General features: G+C 43.2%; 1 protein-coding gene across 1 annotated transcript in view; it reads right to left on the bottom strand.

Moving 5' to 3' along the window:
- The window catches only part of IL1RAPL1 (interleukin 1 receptor accessory protein like 1), a 784,296-nt gene that overhangs the window by 695,166 nt on the left and 64,911 nt on the right, over positions 1 to 24,219 (bottom strand). Inside the window, exon 2 of the mRNA XM_066621736.1 lies at positions 20,542 to 20,558. Coding sequence (XP_066477833.1) covers positions 20,542 to 20,558 — 17 coding nt within the window. The remainder of the gene's footprint in view (positions 1 to 20,541; positions 20,559 to 24,219) is intronic.

Genomic DNA, 24,219 nt, shown 5'->3' on the forward strand with positions numbered 1-24,219 from the left:
AAGGTTCAAAATTCTATTTAAAAAAGCTTTGGCAGATTAGAAAGAAATGCTGAGGTCGCGGAGAAGAGGTTGAATGATTTTCACTGCAATTCCATCTCAAACTAATTTTGCAGAAATAATGTACAATACAGTGCTTGTTCACTTGGAAATATGTGTAAGGATCATTGGGGGAGGAGCAAGAAAGTCAATACACGATGGCATAAGAACATACTTGGTGCAAAATATAATACTGAAGACTTCAAACAAATGCCTATAGTCGCAATTTTCCTCTTACATTTTTGCTTAAAAATAATTGAGAAAATCTGGTTTCCAATAAGTAGCTAACTATAATTTCATTGCCATAGATCTAATTATGAAGCATAAACTTAGCCAAAAACCACCACCTTTTATTCCCGAAAACCAACCAGGAACTAAATACAGGTCAAATAGAACCAAGGTTATTTAAAGTCTTTCTTAGTATGTTGGGACTGATATATGTATGACTGACAGCTATAAGTAGAGTCAGAAGATGACTTAGACCAGGGGTGCTCAATACGTCAATTGCGATCTACCGGTTGATCTCGAGACAAAATGAGTCGATCGAAAGCTTCTCTCCTGTCCACGCATCCCTGGGAGTGATGCATCCCTGGGAGTGAGCTCCTGTCCACGCATCCCTGGGAGTGAGCCCCGTTGACTCTACTGGGGCTGACTCATGAGTAGACCTGGAGAGGAGCTGCTGGCAGGCTTCTCTCCAGTCCATGCATCCCTGGGAGTGAGCCCCGTTGACTCTACTGGGGCTGACTTACCTTTCCCCTGTTTTTGCACTGGTATGTATGGAGATCTGCCCCCCCCCAACTTCCATCTGTTGGTTCTGTGTGCAAGGGGTTTTGCACTGGTCTTGCTGTGATGTCTATATAGAGATCTTCTCTCCCCCACACCTTTCCCCTGTTTTTGCACTGGTCTGTATAGAGATCTGCTCCCCCCCCCCCACTTGTATTGGAATCAAGGAAGATCTGGTGAGTAGGTAGATGTGGCCCCTTTAAGGGTAAGGCCTGGGCATCCAGCAGAGTGTGCTGCACAGCTGCAGCCACTTGAAGGCAATAGGGCCCTCAGGGATATAAGAGCACCTGAGGCAGGAAGGGCTCCACTTATTTATGTGAGTCAGCCTTTTCCTACATGAAGATCATTAAGTCCAAGTACCGTTCCACCATGACTGATGAACATTTGGAAGTGTGCTTGAGGCTGGCTGTCAGCAGCTACTGTCCGGACTATGCATCCTTGGCTGATTCATTTCAGTGCAAGTCATCAAAGTAAACTCAAGTAATTACAAAAAATGTTTATAGTTAATTATGTTGTGTTGTGCAATATTGGCTCATGCGGTTATGCAAGGTACACCAACATACATTGCACACATAAATGTTATATGTTATGATGGCGCGAACATTGTAAAAAAACTCTGGTAGATCTCCGGGCCTTGCTGGGTTTCAAAGTAGCTCTCGAGCCAAAAAAGTGTGAGCACCCCTGACTTAGACTACATCAAATCATAGTCCATCTAGCTCATCGTTTCTTAAACTGCGTGTCAGGAACCACTTGGCGGGTCATGACCCATTTTCTGGTGGAAACTGCAGAGCTTCCAGTGAAAACACAGGAGATGGAAAGATCAGATTACTGCCTCAAGAGCTATTCAAAATCAGACATAGCGGCAGCTAACTACCCTGGAAAGAGCTGACCTCCAACAATTTGCAAACTTGTGCAAATATAGGGAGATAGATGTTTAAGCATCTTTTTTTCTGGTGTGCTTTTTTCTCCCACATTTTCTGGTGTGCTTTTTGTCCACAAGTAAAGCAGAGAAAAGTTCCTGTCTGAAACTTGAAAGGGTCATTGCCAATCAATGACAGTACTGAAGAACATGGACCAAGCTTCTGACTCAGTAGAAGACAGCTTCCTATGTTCCAGATGACCTAGGCCCAGACCCATGAAACCACTCTCAGAGCAGCCAGTACCCAACTGACCAGCGAAGAGGAAAAGCAAACAGGCAGCAACACTACAAGAGGTGGGCACAAGGCAATGGCAACCCCTCCCCTCCCCTCCAAAGGATGGACCAATGCATGTCTGTGGCTGAAGCAGCGTGCCAAATCCAGGGCACCAGGCTTGCCCTATTGAACTCCAGGTGAAACTACTGAAAGCAATCTTGGATATTTTAAGATGGTCTTCCTGGTATAATGATGTTATGTCAAGTCAGAAAAAACTCAAGGGAAAGCTTGAGTCAGAGCTGATAGCCCTATTTCATGACACCCCATCTTACTAAGTGGCAATGTTATAGCCTCCCACCTCCATCTGCTTCACACTTGCTCTTCCACTCCATTCTCCTATTTCTGGTTGAATCTGGACAATGAGATAAGATTTTGATTTACTCAGTAGAGCACAGCATAATGGACTTAATGTAAATAATTCTTGTGTGCACCCTCCAATCCTATAGTAATTTCAGCTTTATTTGGAAGGAGGGGGTGGCCCAGAATGTGCTAGTTTTGCTCACAAATCAATCCAGTTGGCAACCAAGGTTGATTTCACTGAATCTAAGTAACAATTTAAATTAAATTGTAGTGGAATAAACCAGCCGGTACAGAGGCAATTGTTGGGGGGGGGAGGGAAGGGAGGTCACTGGATGCATGAAGTGGGCTGATTCTGCTTCTTCAAGGGCCAATATACTTAAATATCACTGTCCCTAATCACAGACACAAATGGAGAATATAAAATCAAGACATTGATTTTCTAGAAAGGAGAAGTTCTAGAAAAGTTGTAAACCCCTGCAGTGACTCTGCTGCTTGCATCAATCTAGGTAGGACGGTTCACAAAACCAGTCCTCATACTAACATTTGTTTAGCTATGACTTGGATGTCATTGGATCATCACAGTGTAAATCATTGCTGGACCCCAAAAACACTGAAACAAATGTGCAAAATAGTTTTGCTTATTTTGTATCCATAAGCTAATAGATTTCCTTCTCTGAAAGCCAGTTTCTTTTCTCTCCCTATCCCTCTCTCCTTCTGGCAGTTACAAGATAATTCTGATATACAGAGTTAGTCTGAACAGATCTATAAAAATGGAATGGAGAAGGATTTATGTGTGTGATTTACACATTCATCCTTTTAGTCTACACTTATTTAGGTAGGCTTTGCTGTATCTATACAATTCTATTGGAATGATTTACGCAAATATTTCCAGTACCAATTTACTAAGTTTTCCTGACAATGGAACACATTGAACTTAAACTAAAAACAATAACTCACAACATGTCTAGGTTCCAGCAGCTGTTCTGTCTGACATTTTTCTACTCTTTCACTTAAGTTCATTTAATAACATGGAAGCTAAAATAATTCTTACAGACAGTATAAGGCTTTTGTCTTACTGAATTATTTTACATTCACAAACAATGTAAAATGAGGTCATTTCCTGTACTTGTGAACTAATGGATCAGTCTTGGTCTAGGGCAGGGGTGTCCAAGCTTTTTGGCAGGAGGGCCACATCATCTCTCTGACACTGTGTCAGGGGATGGGAAAAAAGGATTAATTCACACTTCGAATTTGAATAAATGTAAATAAATTTACATAAATGAATATATTAGCGATGGAACCTGAAATGAAAGAAGGTCTCGCAATAGCACAAGGCCTATAAAAGGCCTTGCACAAAGCAATGCCAGCCTTTCCTTTGCTGCTGCTGCTGCATCACAGGCGTGAAACAGCAAGAAGTGGAGGGAACCCTCATTCCAAAGCTCACGTGAAAGGTCAAACAGTTGCCCTCTTGCTAGGAGCAGTTGCATCAGGCCAGTGTGGGTTCCAGCACATCTACGGAAGGCCAGAGGTACACTGGAGACTGAGGGCTCCCTGCGGGCCAGATTGGGAGTCCCTGAGGGCTGCAAATGGCCCCTAGGCTGGGGTTTGGGCACCCCTGTGTTAGGGCAACAACTCACAGGATTAAGCACAAGTTCTGAAGCATACGCAAAAGGACACTCCATCTCATCTGTTACCAGTTGGCATCCTGCATTCATAGGAATGGCATGCACATAATGGCTTGTCTTAAACTTTGGTCCAGGATAGGAAAACCTGAAGCCTGCAAACCAGATCCAGACTGACTTTTTCTTGCCATCCCTAACACCCCTTCACTACCACTTGTTGTTATAAGTAAAGCTTGAATAGACATCAGTATGCTGCAACATCTAGATCACACCCAAAGGGCTTGAACTTTGTGCAAGTCAAAAACAAGGTCATTGGTGCCACAGTTGAGCAGTGGGCTCAAATCTATAATATACCCAAACAAAACTTTTGACTGAAGTTGGCTGTTCTGGTCTTGGACAAAGACAGCACCCAGGGCTGGTCTAGAGATGATGAGGCTCACTGAAGAGGCTGTTTCAAACTGGAGGGATGGCAAACTGACCAGAGCGAGCTGCTTTGCTTTCCAATCCTCTTCCTGCAGACTGAGCAGCAATAGGATTGGGGCAGCAGCAGCCTGTCTAGCACCACTGGAAGAAGGAAAAGGAAAAAGCTGCCTCTTTGTCTTCCTCTGTGCCCACCTAGCTGATTAGGAAAGCAGCCAGAATGGACAACATGGCAAACAGTAACTGGTAGTAAACAAGAGACCAACCTGAGATCCAACATAAAAAGACAACAGAGACCAGAATTAGCCCTAGGAAGATAAAGGATTATATTCAAGTCTACAGGAGAAAGCCCTGTTTGGCCACAGTTTAGAATTCCATCTCCCAAGCTGTAGTTGGAATGCCCCACAGTGCTACTTTACAACATTCTGCATTCTTGGTAAAAGACAGTGCTCCCGGGGAGCAAAGAAAGGAACTAGCATCTTTTCACCTATCATACCGCCTCATTTTTTTCTCCTCTTCTGAAAGAATGACAGCTATTTCCTCTTACCTTTTGTTGTGATTTCAACGGTGCTGGTTTTTAATTTCGGAATAAATCCACACCAACCAAAACGTAAATAAACACACATTGTTCTATTATGGAAGAACTCCTAATGCAGATCTTTGTTTGTTTGCCTTACAAGCCAGTACATCACCCTATTTTCTCCACAGATGAGGAAGCAGGTAAAAGAATCATTATGATTGCAAATACTGCCTACATGGAAAGTGTTAATCTGCCCAGTGACTAATTTTGCAGTGTATACATTGTTTGAGTATCTTCTCTTTAAAAGTGCATAAAGTGCTGTCCTGGAAGCTATTAACTCCCCCCTTCCCTGCACCTAGTCACTTTCTGTCAGCGGCTGGTTTAGGGCCCAATCCTATCCAAATTTCAAGCACTGATGCAGCTGCAATACAGGCCTGAGATAAGGGAACAAATGTTCCCTTACCTTGAGAAGGCCTATGTGACTGCCCTCCCACAACAGAATGCAGCGTGCACACCAGCCTTGGAAAATTTGATAGAATTGGATGTTTAGATTTCTGGCGATAAACCCCTCATGCAAAACACACTTTAAGTTGAAGCATTTCCATCTAGTGAGATCTGTCCTCCAAACCCATTCCCAGTCCAAAGACAGGGTACTGAAGCTTGGGCTGTATTGACCAACATGCAGGTACACTGCACTCTTGCCCTTAGCAAAGCCCCAAATGAACATTTTTAATCAATCTAGAAGCTGCTGTGGTCTGTGAGCCCAATCCTAGGCATGTCTACTCAGAAGTAAGTCCCATTATACTCAGTGAGGCTTACTCCCAGGTTGGTGTACATAGGATTGCAGCCTGTGCCCACTCATCTGTGTATCACCTACTCAGGGAGTCCACTGATTTCTCCTGGGCTATCGTCTTCTCAGTCAGACAGGACTTTGCAACCAACAGCTGAATCTGTTACTGTCTGGCCCCTGGTGCTGCACTGACTTGTTCTCTTTAACTGGTGGGGTACTTACCTCCAACCTGGGTCACTTCTTCCAACTTTACACTCTACCTCCTACTCAAAAACATCATAAAGCTCAGAATTCACAACTCTACATATAGCAGTGAATAAAGCCTAATTTGTCAAAATGTCCCTTTTAATAAAAACACATCTCTGTTCTATATTATAATTGCATTATTCATAGAGTCATCCTTTGCCTCTTGTTACCCAACCCACTTCTAGGTGATTTTCATCTCCAATAATACACCCTATAAAACTCATCACCCTTTGTAAGAAATAGGCATGTTGACTAGTTAAGAACTAGAACACATTTCACACACACAAAATAATTATTTTAATTTGTAAGGTTATTATTATTTTCTGAATTTCTATAATTTCATTACCTGGAACATGCTATATAAAATTGTTTCTAAAGTAAGCAGTCTCCCAATCAAGGAGTTTTGCTCAAGCAATTACACTGATTTGGAGCATTATGTTCTCAAAACTGAACAAAGTTCAAGGAACAATTCCAAGGGAAAAAAAGATAAGAGAATCAGAGTTAAATGATGCATTTTCCATTACACTATGTAGGGCAGAGCTCATTTTTTAATACATGCCGTTTTCGGTATGGTTCAATTTAGTTTCTACAGTTACAACTATTCTCATTTAATGCCCAATTTTGCCACTGTCATACTGAATAGTGACTAACTCCATCGGTAGGACCATTTGTTCCTCAATGTTCCATATGCAGATTCAACTGGTGTAACTGCCTAATAATTTGGTTCAACCTGCTATTTAACATGATAACGGCATTCCTGCCCGTAACACCTAGGTAAACCAGGGCACAATTAAAATTACTTTCAAATATGTTACTTCACAATCTCTTCTGGTCTTCACCACTTGGAAAAATTTGGTTTTGTTTCAGTGGCGTTACTAGGATTCCTGTCACCCGGTGCGGGAGGCCTGCGCATCACCCGATGCAGTGGGTGGGGCAACGCCCCAGGTGGTGGGCGTGGTGATGTACCATCACCCCGCGCCCCACTGGTTTTTTGGCTATACCTTTTGTTAGAACACAGATATTTCAATGTGGTTTGTTTCTTTGCATTCTACATGAAATTGCACATTGATAGATATATAACATGATGGTATTGTTCTGCCAAACTCCGATTTTAGAGATTTTGAAAACTTGTAGTGTCACTCACTCACACACACACACACACACACACACACACACACACACACACGTCAACTTAGTAACAACTTATTGCAGCAGTTCTCAAACTTTTAGCACTGGGACCCACTTTTTAGAATAACAATCTGTCCAGGACCCATTGGAAGTGATGTCATGGCCAGAAGTGACATCATCAAGCAAATTAAAATAAATAATTATAAATAATTAAATTAAAATAAAATAAATAATTAAATAAGGGGGAGCCAGTCCTGTTCCACCAAGTGAATCTACTCTGAAGTAAGTCCTATTTTGGTCAATGGGGCTTATTCTCAGGAAAGTGTGGGTGGCATTGCAGCCTGTGAGTTCAAGCCTATGCATGTCTACTCAGAAGTAAGTCCCACAGTGGTCAATGGAGCTTACTCTGTAACCTGCCTGCAATCACCCCTCCCCCCCAAAAAAAGAATCAGTGAGATTTCCAGCCCTCCCCAGTGCCCAGTTAAAGTTCTTCTGTTTCAGGCATATCCATTTAAAGACCCACCTGGCTTTGCAAGTGCAAAATAGAAAACTTTCCCCTTACCAGTTGAAGCCTCTTTTTTGTCCTTTTTAGTGTGTGTGTGTGGGGGGGGGGGGAGGTTGCCTTCTGGAGCATTTGTTGCACTCCAGCTCCATCGGAATGGGACCCTTCTGGTGGCCTCACATTCCCCTTTGCCTGGCCTGACCAAAAGACAAGCACATCTGCCTACTCATGAGTAAACATGACCATGTGGCTGAGTTTGCTTTCCATAGAGCTCAATAGACTGCAGGAGGGAGGGAGGGACTTCCTTCTCAGGTGTTTTTGGGGCTGCATTCATTGGATCAGGGCCATTCTGATGTCCTTGGAGTCTTCTCTGCCTGCCCTTTCTGATGGACTAAGGCCAATTCACCTATTTATGAGTAAACATGGCCACATGGCTTCATTTCCAGCTCAATAGAGGCAGCTGGGAGGGAGGCAGGGACCTCCTTCTCCCTTTTGTGTTTTTGGGGGCTGCCCTCATTGGATTGGGACCATTCTGGTGTTGTTGGATTCCTCTCAGCCTGCCCTTTCTGACAGACTATGGCAAGTACGCCTACTTGTGAGTGAACGCACGATACAGCTCACTTTCACTTTCCATAGGGATCCATGCATTTTTTTCCTTCCCTGCTGCTCACTTGGTCTGAATGATGGTCCTACAAGGTCTTCCATGCTGCAAAAAAAGTAAGCAAGAACACCCAGACACAGACAGATTCCAATCAGCATGCGTGGGGACCAAGTGCCAAGTCAGTGACCTCCCTGTTAGTCGAGTTAGTGCTGGAGTCATCAACACAGGTGACTTGAGTGTACACAAGTCAGCAAAAAATATGTGCTTTTGCTACTCAGACTCGAGTCACCTGAGTTCCCATCCCTGTAATGTCACAGCATGGAACCAATAAGGTGTTAGTAAGGTGACACCACTAGAAACCAAAATTGTGGAAATGGTGGTTTTTAGGAATAATACCATCATGTTATATATCATGTTATATATCATTCAATGTGTAATTTAATGCAGAATGTAATGAAACAAACCACACTGAAATATCTGTGTTTTATAAAATGTTAGAGCCAAATAACCAGAAAAAGAAAACACAACTGACTTATGTAACAAACTGGATTTCCTTAACTCAAAACTGATCAGCGAGTCTGAGTGTTCTGAGAGCTAACAAGGTGTTATTATGGCACAACGTGGAACCAATAAAATGAAATTATGTCAGCTCCCTTTTTCATTGATCAGAGCTAATACTCAGTCTCTTATTCAGTCATATGAGTGTCATCAAGTTGGGCACTATTTTTTATTGATTACTGATTGGTTGGGTGACCTGTACTATTCTATAGTAAAATAAACAATGGACGTGACACCATGAGTTAGCAGACCAGGTGACACCAACCCTAGTGATGCCACTTGTGCAAAGGTTGGGTGTTGTTGCTCACAAGCTTAGATGACTTTTAAAGTGGATTCTAAACATTTGTGGTGGACTATAGTCTATCAGCTATCAGTGGTTATTAACCATGATGGCTACACTGAACCTCTAGATGCAGGGGCAGTTTGTCAGTGAGTACTATTTGCAGGGGACTGAGAGAGGGAAGGGCACTGACATTCATCCATTGCTTGTGGGGAAATATTCACTGCATTTATTTTCTGGCCTTTATTATAATTCATTTCATCTCATGACTTATACGATCTCTCAGTTTCACCTAACTCACAGGGTAGCTGGGAGGACAAAAGAAGGGGAGGAACCATACACACCACCCTGAGCTCCACAGAGAAAGGTTGGTATAAAAATGTTAATTAATTAATTAATGTTTTGTTGTATTAGGGGTGTCGAAAGTTTATGGGCCCCTGGGTGTCAAATGCTATGCTACTAGGCTGAAGCACTCATTCCTGAGCCACCTCTACTGGATAGACAGCAGCCTGAGCCTATGACAGTCTAGAGCCAAAGTAGTTGCCTAGCAGCAAATGAATTCCCCCTCCCAGTCAACCATGATTCCTAAGAGTTGCATTCTCAGGACATGGATCGGGGTTCAACTATATGTTACAAGGTTCAAACCAGTATGATAACTGCTTATTTACTCAGAAGTCTGCATCAACAGTATGCAGTGAGGTTTATTCCCTAAGTGTGTTTAGGATTGCAACTTCCATGAAAAGTACAAACACTGAGACAGAGTCAACGGGATTCCACACAATATGTTTTTTTACATAATGATTCCAGACATAAAAAAATGAAGGAGGTCTTTTCCAGATCAGGACAGGGAAAAAAATACTGAAATGCTCAGGCTAGAGTACCGTCATTGGAAGAAACCACTATCGTGTAATAAGTTGGTTGATTATTACAGTTCTAAAATTACCTAAAGGCCATAAAAGTAAAGAAATCTACTTTGACCCAAGGAGATTTTAGCTAATGAGCTGAGTTTTTAAAAGTATGAGGTAATAGTTTTGGAGCTTGGCTGATTTTAAAATAACCTAAAAACCCACAGGAAAAAAACAATCCCTATTCCATGGTTTGCTGTTTAAGATTTAGCATCTAAGGGCAGAAATTACCACCCATTGTGGTAACCATAATGTCAGTTACTATAAGCATCGTACAATTTTAGCTTCTGATTCATCAGCAAAAACCATTTAGAACACGTTGGCTTTGTCAATTGCTCTAGGAAAAAATAGGTATCTGGCTTTCAAAGTAATTAGGTTCTGCCACTGTAGTCCAGGAAATTTTCAGCTGCGCTGTTTCAATCAAATAATGGTGAAATGAACTGAAACCTAATTAGCACTTTAGTCTTCAAGTCCTAAAAATAAGATGAACTGAAGTACAAATGTGGCAATGCAGCTATAGCTTGGAAAATAAACAATATTCATTCCTAGCAGGAGCAAAAGGAGGGATGAGTGTGGTTGAAGAATTTGGCTGAAGTACTGAATTTTGCTCTTTTTGAAAAGAGGGAAGTCATAATCACTAAGGGCAGAAAAAATAATATGAATACTTGGAGGGAGTCCTGCTTCTAACATTCCAACAATAACAGTAGGCAAATAGTTATCAGAAAATATTTGCAGAAAACCCAAAGCACAGTTCATCTGAAACTAGAAGTAGAGGGTTAGGGAAAGCCTGTGCCTAAGGATACCATCGCCCACTCACTTTCTCTGTCAGATCAATCTACACAATCTAAATCAAAGCAGCCCACAAGCAGATGTTTTGCTTAGCACCTAAAGGTGACATCAAATCAAATAGCTTCAGATTATTGCTGATAACCAGATAATCTGGCAAAGGAACAATGTGAGCCAAGGGAGCTGCCTTTGAAGACTGTTTGGAAGCAGCAATTAAGTTCCAAGAAATACAGCCTGGTAACTGGAAACAGGTATTGGAATCATTTTTAGCTGGTGCATAAACAGCTTTGCTGACTGTATGTCCATTTCTGATCACAATTCAAAGTTCAGATGCTTATTGGGGCTTAATTCTGAGTGGATGTGCATTGGTTTGCGCAGTAACTTCTTCAGAGCTTAAGAGCTGGGTACCCGTTGGCCTGCCTACTCTCACATCAGAAAACCTGAATTCAAAGGTACTCCTGGAGGCTTTCTGCCAGGTGTCTTTGACCTTTGAGGTGGATGGTAACAAGAGATGTAGTCATCCAAAGGTGGAGAACAGAGCTGCACCAATACTTCAGGAAGAGCTAGAGTAGTTCTTTCCAAAGTGTGGGTCACAGCCCACTGGTGGGTTGCATGATATGGGCCCTCCTGTCTGCCCTTGTGCTGGTTTGACTCCAAATAGAAGCCATTTTAGAAGCCCAGTACTTACCAAGGCCTCTCCTGGTCTGATGATGCGCTCCACAGGCCTTTGCAAACCTCTGAATGGCCCTTAGAAGCTCCATAGGCCACTTCCAGTTTTCAGAAAGCACTTTCTGTTTGCTTCCAAAAACTGGAAGTGGCTTACGGAGACTTTTGAGGGCATTCTGAGGCCCGCAGAGCTCTCAGAGTAGATCGCTTGGCCAGAAGACGCCTCTAGCACCAGCAGCAGCATCACAATCAAGCGCAGATGATGAGCTGGGTTGTTACACTGCAAAGTTTGGGAATCCTTGAGCATGTGCACTGGCAGTGTTCAGAGGCCAGACTGTTTTCTCCCTGCCTGTGTGGAGGCTTGCACAAGAGCACAATTGAAACAATGGTGACAAACTGTGCACCTCATGCAGGTGTATGTGCTTCCTCAGCACGAGGAATCCCTAGAGCAGTGATTTTCAACCTTTTTCGTCTCATGGCACACTGATAAGGGACTAAAATTGTCAAGACACACCATCAGTTTTTTTACCATTGACAAGGCACATTCCCCTTTGCCTGGTCTGACCACCAGCCAAGGCATGTTTGCTTACTCATGAGTAAACGTGACCATGGAGTTTAGTTTCGCTTTCCATAGGGCTGAATACATTCGTCTATCTGGAGGGAGGGACTTCCTTCTCAGGTGTTTTTGGGGGTTGCATTCATTGGATCAGGACCATTCTGGTGTTGTTGGATTCTTCTCAGCCTGCCCTTTCCAAAAGACTAAAGCAAGTTTGCCTACTCATGAGTAAACGCACGATACGGCTCAGTTTCACTTTCTATAGGGCTTCATGCATTTTTTGTTCTCTGGTTTTTGGGCCATAACTTTTGATAGAAAGGAGATATTTCACTCTGGTTTTTGCATTGCATTCTGCTGGAAAATCCACATCCAACAGTATATAACATGATGGTATTACTCCTAACCACTGCAATTTTAGCATGTCACCCCACCAGTGCACGTCATTCCCCTGTGCGGCCCGCACCCCCCGCACCCTCCTAGCGACACCACTGCCCAAATATAGTAAATGTTTAGAATTTCAGGATCAGAAAACCTACCCATCTTCAAAAACTATTATTGGCATTCGTTTCTCACTAATACAACAATGAATACAAAAGGAGCAAGCGGTGCAATTTATTTTCTATCCAAATGTATTCTGAACATGGTACTAGTACAAAACATAAGTTCTAGCATCAAAGAAAATGCAAACCCATTTAACAGATACTGCCTTTCATATGTTACTAAGGATATTTTTCAATACTAAGAGCATGGAATGTGACTGAAATACTGCTATAGTGAAATGTTAAGTGGTGAAATTTGGTAGAAATGTATATTTTAAAAATGTGTAAGGCACACTAGATCAACAAGATGGCCAAATTTTATTTTATTTTTGTATTTGTCATTCAAGGAAATGGAACAGTAAATGTAAAGATAATGGGAAACATAAAAGCATCATAACAACTGGATGCAAAGTTGCTACTCTTGATAGTGATACAGAAAACCTTGAAGTTTATTACACTATAGCTGCAATCAACCATTACAGTAATAGAATTAAAGGGTTGGAAGCGAGGGGACTATATATGCTCAACCAATCAACCCCCACCCCCCCACTCCATGCTGGGTAGGCATCTAGATCTGGGAATACTTGCTAAAGTCCCATTCAAGTTTGCCTAGATTCTGAATTGCTAGTCCTGTTTCCAAAATGAATCCAGGGGAATGACGTATTCATAGTTCTCATGATTAATTTCAAAAATTTAGTACACTAAATACCAGGATGGGAACTCAAGTCAGGTGACTCAAGTCCAACTTGTGAAAATCAGTGTTTTTCGCTGACTCGTGTATAGAGTCAGCTGTGTCAGTGACTCGGGAATTTACTTGAGTCTGAGGCCACTGACTTGGCACTTGTTTCCCATGCATGCAGACTCAAGTCTGTGTCTGGGTGTGCTTGCTTACTGTTTTCATGGCAAGAAAAACCTTGTGGAGCCATCATTCAGACCAGGTGAGCAGCAGGGTAGTTCCAGCCAGGAGGCACGGTAGGCTTAGTATTTGCTTTTGCATTCAAGCAGGAGGGGGGAAGGCAGGAGCAGGCTCTCCTGCCCATCTCTGAAGGAACCGATTATCACTGGCGTCACTAGAAGGGTACAGGCTGCACCAGGTGACGCACTGTGGGGGGGGGTGATCCGCCACGCGCCGCTGCCCCCTGCGCGCTTACTAAGCGCGCGACGCAACAGCCTCAAACCTGCAGCCGAGTTCCTATCCTTCCGAACTCGGCTGCAGTTAGATCTAGCGTTGTGCACGTGTGCGAGCCTCGCACATGCACATGATACTAGAGGCACTGCCCATTGCATAGAAGGGGGTGCACTGCACATCATGGGGGTGACGCACTGGCCTCCTGCACCAGGTGACGCAAAGCCTAGTGACGCCACTGGCAATGATCACTGGATGAAGGATGGGAGGTCTGATTTGTTTCTTAGGATGATGCAGGGTAGGAGGAGAAGCCTAAGAGGGCTGGTCTTGGAATTGGCTTGAGAAGCTCTGGGGAAAGGAAGGTGGGGAAGCGGGGTGGAAGTTTGTAGCAATCATGCTTTCCAGTCGCATGACTGCTGTGAGCTCTGTTGTTACTTGGGAGGAGGAAGCCCCATTGAATGACTGGCTACATTGGGACTATTTCTGAGTAGAGCTGCCAAAGATTGGGTCGTCCTGGTAAGCCTCGCAGCTATTGTGCATGACCCTCCTTCCTTTTGCTGCTTCTGTCCCCACTCTTACTCAGTCCATCCCACCCCCTCCTGCCTTGTTTACAGATGGGATGGGGCAGCAGGGGAGAGTTTAAAGAACATAAGAACAGCCCCACTGGATCAGGCCATAGGCTCATCTATCCAGCTTCCTGTATCTCACAGCGGCCCACCAAATGCCCCAGGGAGCACACCAGATAACAAGAGACCTCATCCTGGTGCCCTCCCTTGCATCTGGCATTCTGACATAGCCCATTTCTAAAATCAGGAGGTTGCACATGCACATCATGGCTTGTAACCCGTAGTGGATTTTCCCCCCAGAAACTTGACCAATCCCCTTTTAAAGGCATCCAGGCCGGATGCCGTCACCACATCCTGTGGCAAGGAGTTCCACAGACCAACCACACGCTGAGTAAAGAAATATTTTCTTTTGTCTGTTCTAACTCTCCCAACACCGACACACACATACCCGGGCAGCAGTTCCAGTTCTTTCGCGTCTGACACGTGTATCAAAAAGACTCGTGACTTGAGGCTTTTTGAGTCACGAAAATGCTCCAGGCAACTCGGAAAGTGTCACCATTAGGACTTGTTTTCGACTCAAGTCATAGGGCGGAGACTCGTGACTCAGCTCCAGACAAGCTGTGCTGGATTTGCCCATCCTTGTTAAATAATATTCCTGCCTAGTTTACCGCAACTTTCGGTTTCTTCATATTTCCTCTTTCTACATGACTATGTTCATATGTACATTTATAAAACATGCCAAAAAGCAAGTTTGACATGATCGTATGCATGCTTGCATCAAGGTTCTTGCTGTGTGGTTTACCAAGGCATAGGTATGCTTTGTATATTGATAATGTCCCACAAAAAAAATTAAAGATGTGCTTGCGCATATCTGTATGAAATCAATTCAGGGTTGTATTTTTACCAGTACAGTGGTGCCTCGCATAACGAAATTAATCCGTTCCGCGAGTCCTTTTGTTATGCGAGTTTTTCGTTTTGCAAAGCACGTTTTCCAATAGGAATGCATTGAAATTTAATTAATGCGTTCCTATGGGCAAGAAAAGTCAGAACAAAGTCAAATTTGGTTTACAAAGTGTTTATTAAGTGCTCTTTAAAGGCATACATACTGTACAGATGATTTCAAAAACGGGGGGAGGATGCTGAGTGGGGAGCTTGAAGGCTGTAATCCTGTGCACACTTTCCTGGGAGTAAGCACAATGGGTCTTACTTCTGAAGAGACACGCACAGGATTGTGCTCTAAGCTGGGGAGGACAGAGCAGCTGCACTCAATTGCTTGCTTTTGCCGTGATCATGGGGGGAAACGTGAAGGAAATGGGGTAGTGAGAGGGTGAATGAGCGATGGGAGGATGCTGAGTAGGGAGTTTGAAGGCTGTAATCCTGGGCACACTTTCCTGGGAGCAAGCACAATGGGATTTACTTACATAAACTGACATGAAGATCCTCCCCTTACTAGGGTGGACGGGATCATAAAGTGACATGAAGATCCTCCCCTTACTAGGGTGAACGGGATCATAAAGTGACATGAAGATCCGCCCCTTACTAGGGTGAACGGGATCATAAAGTGACATGAAGATCCGCCCCTTACTAGGGTGAACGGGATCATAAAGTGACATGAAGATCCGCCCCTTACTAGGGTGAACGGGATCATAAAGTGACATGAAGATCCGCCCCTTACTAGGGTGAACGGGATCATAAAGTGACATGAAGATCCGCCCCTTACTAGGGTGAACGGGATCATAAAGTGACATGAAGATCCGCCCCTTACTAGGGTGAACGGGATCATAAAGTGACATGAAGATCCGCCCCTTACTAGGGTGAACAGGATCATAAAGTGACATGAAGATCCGCCCCTTACTAGGGTGAATGGGATCATAAACGGACATGAAGATCCCCCCCTTAAGACAAACCAAAACAAAACAAAACAAAAATTCATTATGCGAAGCATAAGTCATAAAAATTCATTGTGCGAGTTACCAAACTTTGCACACCGCTTTCTTTCTGCGAGTTTTTCGCTGCACGGGGCATTCGTTATGCGAGGCACCACTGTATACAGAACTTTATTTGTACAGCCCAGAAACAAAACAAACACCCCCCTACACACACACCACAAAAATAAGGAATATTGAAGGATCAATATTAAAATTCCTTCAGTTTTTTCAATCAATTTGCATGTCCCAATGTGCACATGTAGAAGAGAGAGAAGATGGAAATGACCTGAAAGAACAGAAAGCAGCAGTATGTAATTAGAATTTCCCCTCGTTAAACTGGATTTCAGAAAATGTGGGGTACAAAGCTGACGAAACCAGAGAAATGGAGGAGAGTCTTCTCATTCTAAACGTTACGGACAATCCTGACAAATTTATATGACCACAACATATTGTGCCTTATGAGCACGTGCATGACAGAAAGAGTGTTTACAGAGCACATGTATCATCATGCAAGTAAGACAATCCGCACAGAAGGGGACTGTGCCTCAGCTGCCCAACACCCAAGTGGACAGAAGTAGAGAGAAGACATGGGCTTGTTGGGTTGCTGAGGTGAGAGCCATAGGGGTACCACACATTTCAAGCACCTTAATAGCCCATCATCAACTGGGCAAGCCTCAGATCATTCATATCTCTTTTCTGTCACAAGCTAACAACTGGCAAACAGGATATGTTGCAGTTTAGGTATATTACATACAAGATGTTATACAGTGACACATTACTACTTGGCAGGCATTTTAATTTCTAACTGCAGGACTACTGAACTATCCGAATATCATTTAACATTTGGGCCAGCAGAGGCCACATATCTGCAGTGTGAAAGTGTGCTTGAGAATTGAATGTAGCCATACATACTGCTGATGACAAACTGTGAGCTTTCTTATGCAATACATGAAACAGAAGTGAAACTATAGGCTGAAGAGCATATAAAATGGCAGGTGTCAACTGGTTTATAGCACTAGCAAGATGCTTTAAGAACTGGGGCTGTTAAACAGAAAAGTGTATCTCAAATAGAAAGATAAACACATTTCATTAAAAAAAGAAAAGAAAAGTAGAAAATATGAGAACAAACATAATGTCAAGTTATATTACAGTTCCGCTTGTATTCCAGGATGATGACTGTATTTTTATAGACTGTGAATATGCTTAAGTGGGATACTCATTTGCATATAGATGCATCTTACAGAGAGAAGAATATTAGCAAATCGTAATAACTCTGATGCAAGTGCAAACGTCTTTTAAAGTTGCTGCAGGCAAATCACTAAAACAATTAAATTCTAATATAAAATTGCTGCATAACATATTTTAAAGTATACTGTGTGAAGCCATAGGCTATTAGAACTGTAAATGCCATATACATCAGTTGTAATAAAATTGATCAACATTAGTGTCTTGATGCAGCTGCTTCTCCTTTGCATATAATTTATATTTAAACTAAAACATACAAATGCCTGCATTTTAGAGAGAAAATATAACCATACAAGATTATTCTTGATTAAAGCAAAGCAAAGCATTACTGTCACAGACAATTGTGACCCGCTCTTAGTAAAAATGCATACATACCTAATACTAATAGATTTTGGAATAACCTTATAAACAGTTAGGGCGCCATTGAATTGATTGATAGATGAAAAAATGGAAACAGAAAATTTGACAGTCAGGACTTACATGAATAAAAAAGTATATTGGACTGTGCACAATTTACAACTGCAAAAGATACAAAGAAAATTTCATTTCCCATATTCCATTTCCCACGGAATAGCATTTAAAAGGATGAAAATTCAGAGAAATAGTTTGATTAGAAGGATAATTTTTTTTCATAAAAACAAGAAAGTCTAACTTTACAATCAATTAACTTTCCTTTGATACCTATGTCAACCTATGCACAAAGATAAAACAGAAATTGAGGACAAGGATGTACATCCATGCACTTAATTCCAATACTGCAGTAGTGTAAATGGGAGGGGCAAAGCAGTAAATACTGCAGGCACTGTATTGCATCAAGTAAGCAGCCACTCCCACTCGCCACTGTAGCCATTAGGGGCAGTGACGGCAACACACAAGCACTCACTGAACAAAATGGCATCTGCTATACATTACCGTCGCGGCCCAGAATGGCTCCAAAATGGTACTTACCATTTTGTCCCCCCCCCTCCAGCTACGTTACTACAATACTATAAAGGTCATCCAGGACACTTATTTTGCTCAGGGTGTTGCTTTTCTCCTATGATTTGACTGTTATTCCACTTGGAACAGAAGAATTATGCTACCAAATCAATTTCTAATTTTTTTTTGTTAAGTTTGAGCCTCAAACTCAAGCATTTCATTACTGATGACAGGAACCTCACTCACAATCAGAACTGTATTGTTAGACTCTAAAAGCTTCCAACTAAAAAAAATCATTAATCAATAACGATGCCTTCAGTTCATATGAGCAAGTATGAATAAACAGCAGCACAAGCAAATCAGCCCTGACTGGATGATGTGTTAATCTTCGATGCAGCCAGGAAAACGATAGTACGTGATTAGAATGAATAATTTACAAGTGCTATTACAGCAGGGAGAAATGAAAAATGGGGAGTAATGGAAACCTATAGACATTTTTGCTCCCTCCTCACTTTGACTCCTTGGATTTCTTAATTGTTCATAAATATCAGCAAATTTTTTTTCTTTTTTTGACAGTATGATGGCTGTTTTCCAACTAAAGAAACATCACTCGCGATAACACGAGTATTGGAAAACATCTGACTACTAAAAATGAACACACTTCTCAATTTCTTTGGTATTTACAACATTTTTGTAATGGTCTACAGCTAAATAAAATAAAAATGATGTGACTTGCAAGGTATGTACGGTTAATGACATTTTTACATTGCATGTGATAATAGGGTGGCAATTTGACCAGGCATCTACCTGCTGCCATGATGAATAAACAATCACATTTCTATCATTCCTTTCAATCCAACCTCATTCCTATCATTTCATTGCTACTATCTAAAGCAGTGTTTCTCAAACTGTGGGTCAGGACCCATTAGGTGGGTCACAAGTCAATTTCAGGTGGGTCCCCATTCATTTCAATATTTTATTTGAATATATTACACTTGATGCTACCATGGGATGTGACTGCATTTGGGGAAATGTTACAAAACGGTATTTTTAACAAGCTAATATGTATATTCTTTTAACAATGATATTGATCTTTTAACAGTGATATTAAATTTGAAAATTTGTGACAGAATATAGAAAACAAAGATGAGTCCAGGTCCAGTACTTGGACATTTTCACTTAAAAGTGGGATCACTCTTCCACCAAAGAGTGACGATGAGGACCCTAAGACTGAAATCCACCTCCAAAAGCAACCGCTGGGTAAACCCTCTTTTCTAAAGATCTCCGCATATGGTGGGAGGGACAGGAACCCTCAGGACTCACGCTTACTCTACCTTATTCTTACTTACAATACTTCCCACAAACACTTCAGTGTTCCTAATGTCCTGCCTTTCACTATCATGGTAGTCCCAAAGGTAGCAATCAGTATAGTTTAAAGATAGAAGGGGAATGAAGAGAGGAGTGTAGCTAGAGGTAAAGGAAACAAGGCAGGGCTGAAAAGGCTCACAAAAATCTGAATAAGTCAACTTGCAGATCCATACATTCCACCTTTTTACAATTCAGCAGAGGAAGATTTAAGTTTGTTCCTTGACCATGTAGTCCTAGCCCCTTGGCCCTATTAGCCTAACCCAGTGGTATTCAAACTGGGGCATCAAGATGCCCCAGCCTATGAGTCCTGGCCTTTGCCCCCTTAAGGGGCGGGGGCAGCCAGGAGACAGGGGGAAGGCAGTGGCGTGATCCACAGGATTGCGCCGCTCAGGGGGGCTGCAGGGGCTTGGGTGCACTTGCCCAAGCCTCCTGTAGCTTCCCAGGGCTGCGGGGAGCCCTGCACAACATTCGGCAGGGTTCCCCAGGTCAGGAAAAGTGAAAGTGGAGCAATCACGCCCCGGTCCGCAAAACTGGAAGCGGAGTACGATTGCTCCGTTTTCCCTTCTGACGGGGCTGCAGGGACTGGGGTGCACCCTCCAGTCCATGCAGCAGCCATCCCTGTATGTGGGGAGCCCTGTGCGAGCACCTGCAGGGCGCCCCATGTAAGGGAAAGGGAGAGTGGGGCGATTGCGCTCCACTTCCACTTATGCGGAGGCAGAGCAGATCGCTCCACTCTCCCTTTCCCTGACCCAGGGTGCCCTGCAGGCGCTCACGCAAGGTGCCCTGCACACAGGGATGGCTGCTGCAGGGACTGGTGAGTGCATCCCAGTCCCTGCAGCCCCCTGAGCAACGCAATCCTGGGGATCATATCGCTGCCTTCCCCCTGCCCCTGCTGCCTCCCTGCCGCCCCCGCCAAGACTTACTGCAGGTTTCAAACTCCCGAAGAGTTTGAAAACCACAGGTCTAACCCCTTGATCTCTATTTTTGACAGTGAATATGTCAGTGAATTTGAAAGGGGGGGAGGGAATGGATTGTTTCCATGCTCTTTGTTTGGGCCCTGTGTGCCACCTAACATTCTATAATATGTGAGAGGGGGTTGAGGAGTAATTCAGAAAAGATTCAAAACACCCAAAGAAAAGGAAAATAAAACCCTTTCACATATGTACAAAATTCATATTGTTATAAGTTCCTCTAGTACCCAGTGTTTTGTTTAGTTCCTTGAAGTTATCAAGCTCTGCTTATTCTCACTTGGGTGAGATTCAAGCCACTCTGAGCTGCAAGTAAATTCCACAAAAGCATTACCAAGCCTTGCTTCTACTCCCAGAGAACTACAGCAGGACTTCAGGGTTCACTTCCTGCAAAATGGAAGAGCTTTGCACCTGCTTTTACTGATGATTCCAAGCCTTGGGGAGTCCTGCAAAGGGCTGCGCAGGGCTCCCTTCAGCCTGCTGCAGCCCTATGTACATAAAGTAAGTGGAAAGCACTTCCCCTTCACCCCCCCATAGGGACACGATCCTGGGGATTGCTTGCCTGCCTCTCTCCTTCCTCTGCCCCTTAAAGGGATGGGGGAACCTTTACACGAATTGGTGGGTCATGACCCACCAGTTTGAGAACCTTTGCTTTACATAAAACTTCTGGCAATGCTATTCTGGTCTAACCATGTTTGAAGGTATTATGGGAGGACCACCACCATCAGAATGTACAATCCCCAGAAGTGTCTCTGGAAAAATCATGAAAGGGCAGATGATGTTGTATATATGGACAATTTCTTAGGTTACAAGTGGAAAAGAAATCATTGCAAGAATCTTCTTTCCTTGATCCTACTACTGTAACATGAGGCTTCGGGCTTAACACATTATAACAAGAAAATAGGAAGAAAAAGAGGAAGTCTGAGAAGAGCAGTGGCTTGGAGCTGCTCCGTTCTCCCCGGGAACAGGGGTTGGGATCTGGCATAACTGCTGGATCCCAGCCCCACCTCCCATTCCCCGCCTGCCCACTGCTCGCCCTCCCCCTGTCCAAGAACACCTCCCTCCCACCTCCTTCCCCTCCCCCATCTACCTGTGTTCCATGCGTCAGTGCAGCCATGCCAACGCAAGGCACTTGGAGGAAGCCAGCGTGGAGGCTTCCGTCAGCCTCTGCAGACCGACACTTCTCCGAGCGCCAGCCCGGCTTCCTCCTGAGAAGGCGCAAATGTGTCTTACAGTATGTTTGTGGCTCTCCTGGGCTGGCGCAAGGGAATCCAGCACAAGTCAAGGGCTGGATTGTGCCCTAAGGATTAAAGTATTTAACTTGAAATCAGGCTTCGGAGCCAGCTTCACCCTGCCACCAGGTTTGTCCTGCTGCCCCGTGCCTCTGTGGAGGGCGCCCAGCATGGTCTATCTCACGCCTGGCCAGCCAGGGCTCCATAGTCTCTTCAGTAGTACATACCAAACTGACTCAGCTGTACCTAGCACTGCCTGCCTAGTCTCTCTCTTGAACCATTTTTTCTCTCCCCTGTCCTCACAATGACAGTGGGGTGGTCTGGTCATCTCCAGCAACTGTGATCACCTTAGTGATCACAGTCAAAACACTGAAGCAGCACTGAAGCACTGAACACTTAGTGTTCAGTCAAAACACTGAAGCAACTTGAGTTCAACTTGCATCTGAGTCAATCAACTCGGTATCACTGGAATTATGGGCAGTCAGTTTAGCATAAATTGGAGGATCTCAGAAAGCCAGTTCAGAGCCAACTTGCACAAACAAGAAGGAAGTGAGACAGAGGAGTGGAAGAGTCTATATGCCTTTTGCTCTCATTTCTGACTTTTCACCCCAGGAGACATAGAGAAGTCTGAATGTTTGTTTCCATTCTCTCTAGTTGGCAGACATTGAAAGGAATAACAAACATATATGAGTAAAGAGGACGGATGTGCCTTCTCCTCACACATGGACCTGTTTGCTTGATTTCCCCAGTCACACCTCCTGGTCATTTAACACAGCAGAAAAGAAAGGAGGAAGGGGAACAGATCACTTGAGGAGGAGTTTTGCCATCTCCTGTTCCTGGTGGCTCTTTTGTGAAACTATCAGTCAGTAGATTGTTGAGAGGAGACAGGAGGTAACTCAATCATACCTTCCACCTTTTGTGAAGGGGGAACCTAAAACAAAACATACATTCATTACAATAAATAAGATCTTTTCTACTGGGGGAAGGGGGAGAAACACTCCAGAATTAAATACAGTACAAGACTAGATTAGCAAAAAAAGCATGATGGGAAAGTTGCTATTTGTTTCCAATATAACAAATTGTGTTGTCTCAAGTATGTTTGAAGACAGAAAATACCTTGTTTGCATAGCAAGCATAACAATATATACAACCCATACTGCAAAAATGAGTCTTTAACACTCAATTTGACTAAAATCCTGTCAGTGTGGATGACATCTGGATATCTGGTCAGTGTCGAAAGACTATGGTATAAGCCTACAACACCTGGTATTCCTGGGCGGTCTCCCATACAAATACTAACCAGGCCTGACCCTTCTTAGCTTCCGAAATCAGACAAGATCAGGCATCTGCAGAGTCACAGTTGCTGCTATCTAGCAGGCAAAAACTATTGGGATTGTTTATTAGTTACCTAATACTGATACTCATTTTCTTTCATGCTGTTTGTACTGCTGCTGAGTGGTTCTTCAGTCTCACTGACAATGTGATTCAAATTCTGGTGACTCCAATACCCCCGGAAGGCATGGTGAGTCCACAGGGGGTGCCCAGAGGAAGCACAATTAAAAGATTAGCTTCTCTCCCCAGTCTCCCTGTGTCATCTTTTTAATTGTTTTTAAATCCACCTCTGCTCTCCAGTGCCTTTACATACTAATGAGGATTGTGCTGTTGGCTAAAACTAGCAATAGCATTCAGCACTGGAAGAGTTGTGAATATTCCTCTGATATGGCTTTGGCAATAAAAGCCATACCAAGATTCAAAGGCCACAAATGTCCCATCCATGGAAGTGTTAGACAAAGTGACCGCAGCATGTCCTGCAGCATGTATTTTAGTTGTTGCAGATTTAAAATATCAAATCCAAAGAGTAACTTCTATCACATTACTTGAATAGGACATCGTGTACACTGGAATATCTGGTTTCAAAGTATTTTCAAAGTAATCAAAGTGCAGGTGTATGGCTCATGTTGTTTGACATTTATGTATAGCTCCAGATTACCTTTATAAAAATAAAATCTTCATGACTCTCTTGTAAGTCACAGCACCTAACAACCAGGGGCGACAAAAGTATATAAAGGGGGAAAACATCACACATCTACCTTGTAAGAATTTATGAGTGAGAGGGTAAAGATCAGAATATACTCTGAATACCAAAAAGTGCTGTATTTAAATAATGAGCTCATTAGACTTTTGATCAATTATATATAAATAGTGCTGAGGGGGGGGGGGGAAACATGGGAAAGCCCTCCTACATAAGTGATTGTTGTGTATCCAGACTTTTTTCCATTCAAATCTATGATCATAAATAGTTATCATTTATTTATAAAATGCCTGGGGATGAGCTTACCAGTGGGAGAGGGAGCCAGCACAGCCACCTCCTGGAAGATGAGGAAGCAGTAGCAACTGAGGGAGGGCTAATAAGAAGGGAAAGGAGGCAGAAGAAGCT

This window comes from Tiliqua scincoides, chromosome 3, assembly GCF_035046505.1.
Source record: "Tiliqua scincoides isolate rTilSci1 chromosome 3, rTilSci1.hap2, whole genome shotgun sequence".
Taxonomy (NCBI): Eukaryota; Metazoa; Chordata; class Lepidosauria; order Squamata; family Scincidae; genus Tiliqua; species Tiliqua scincoides.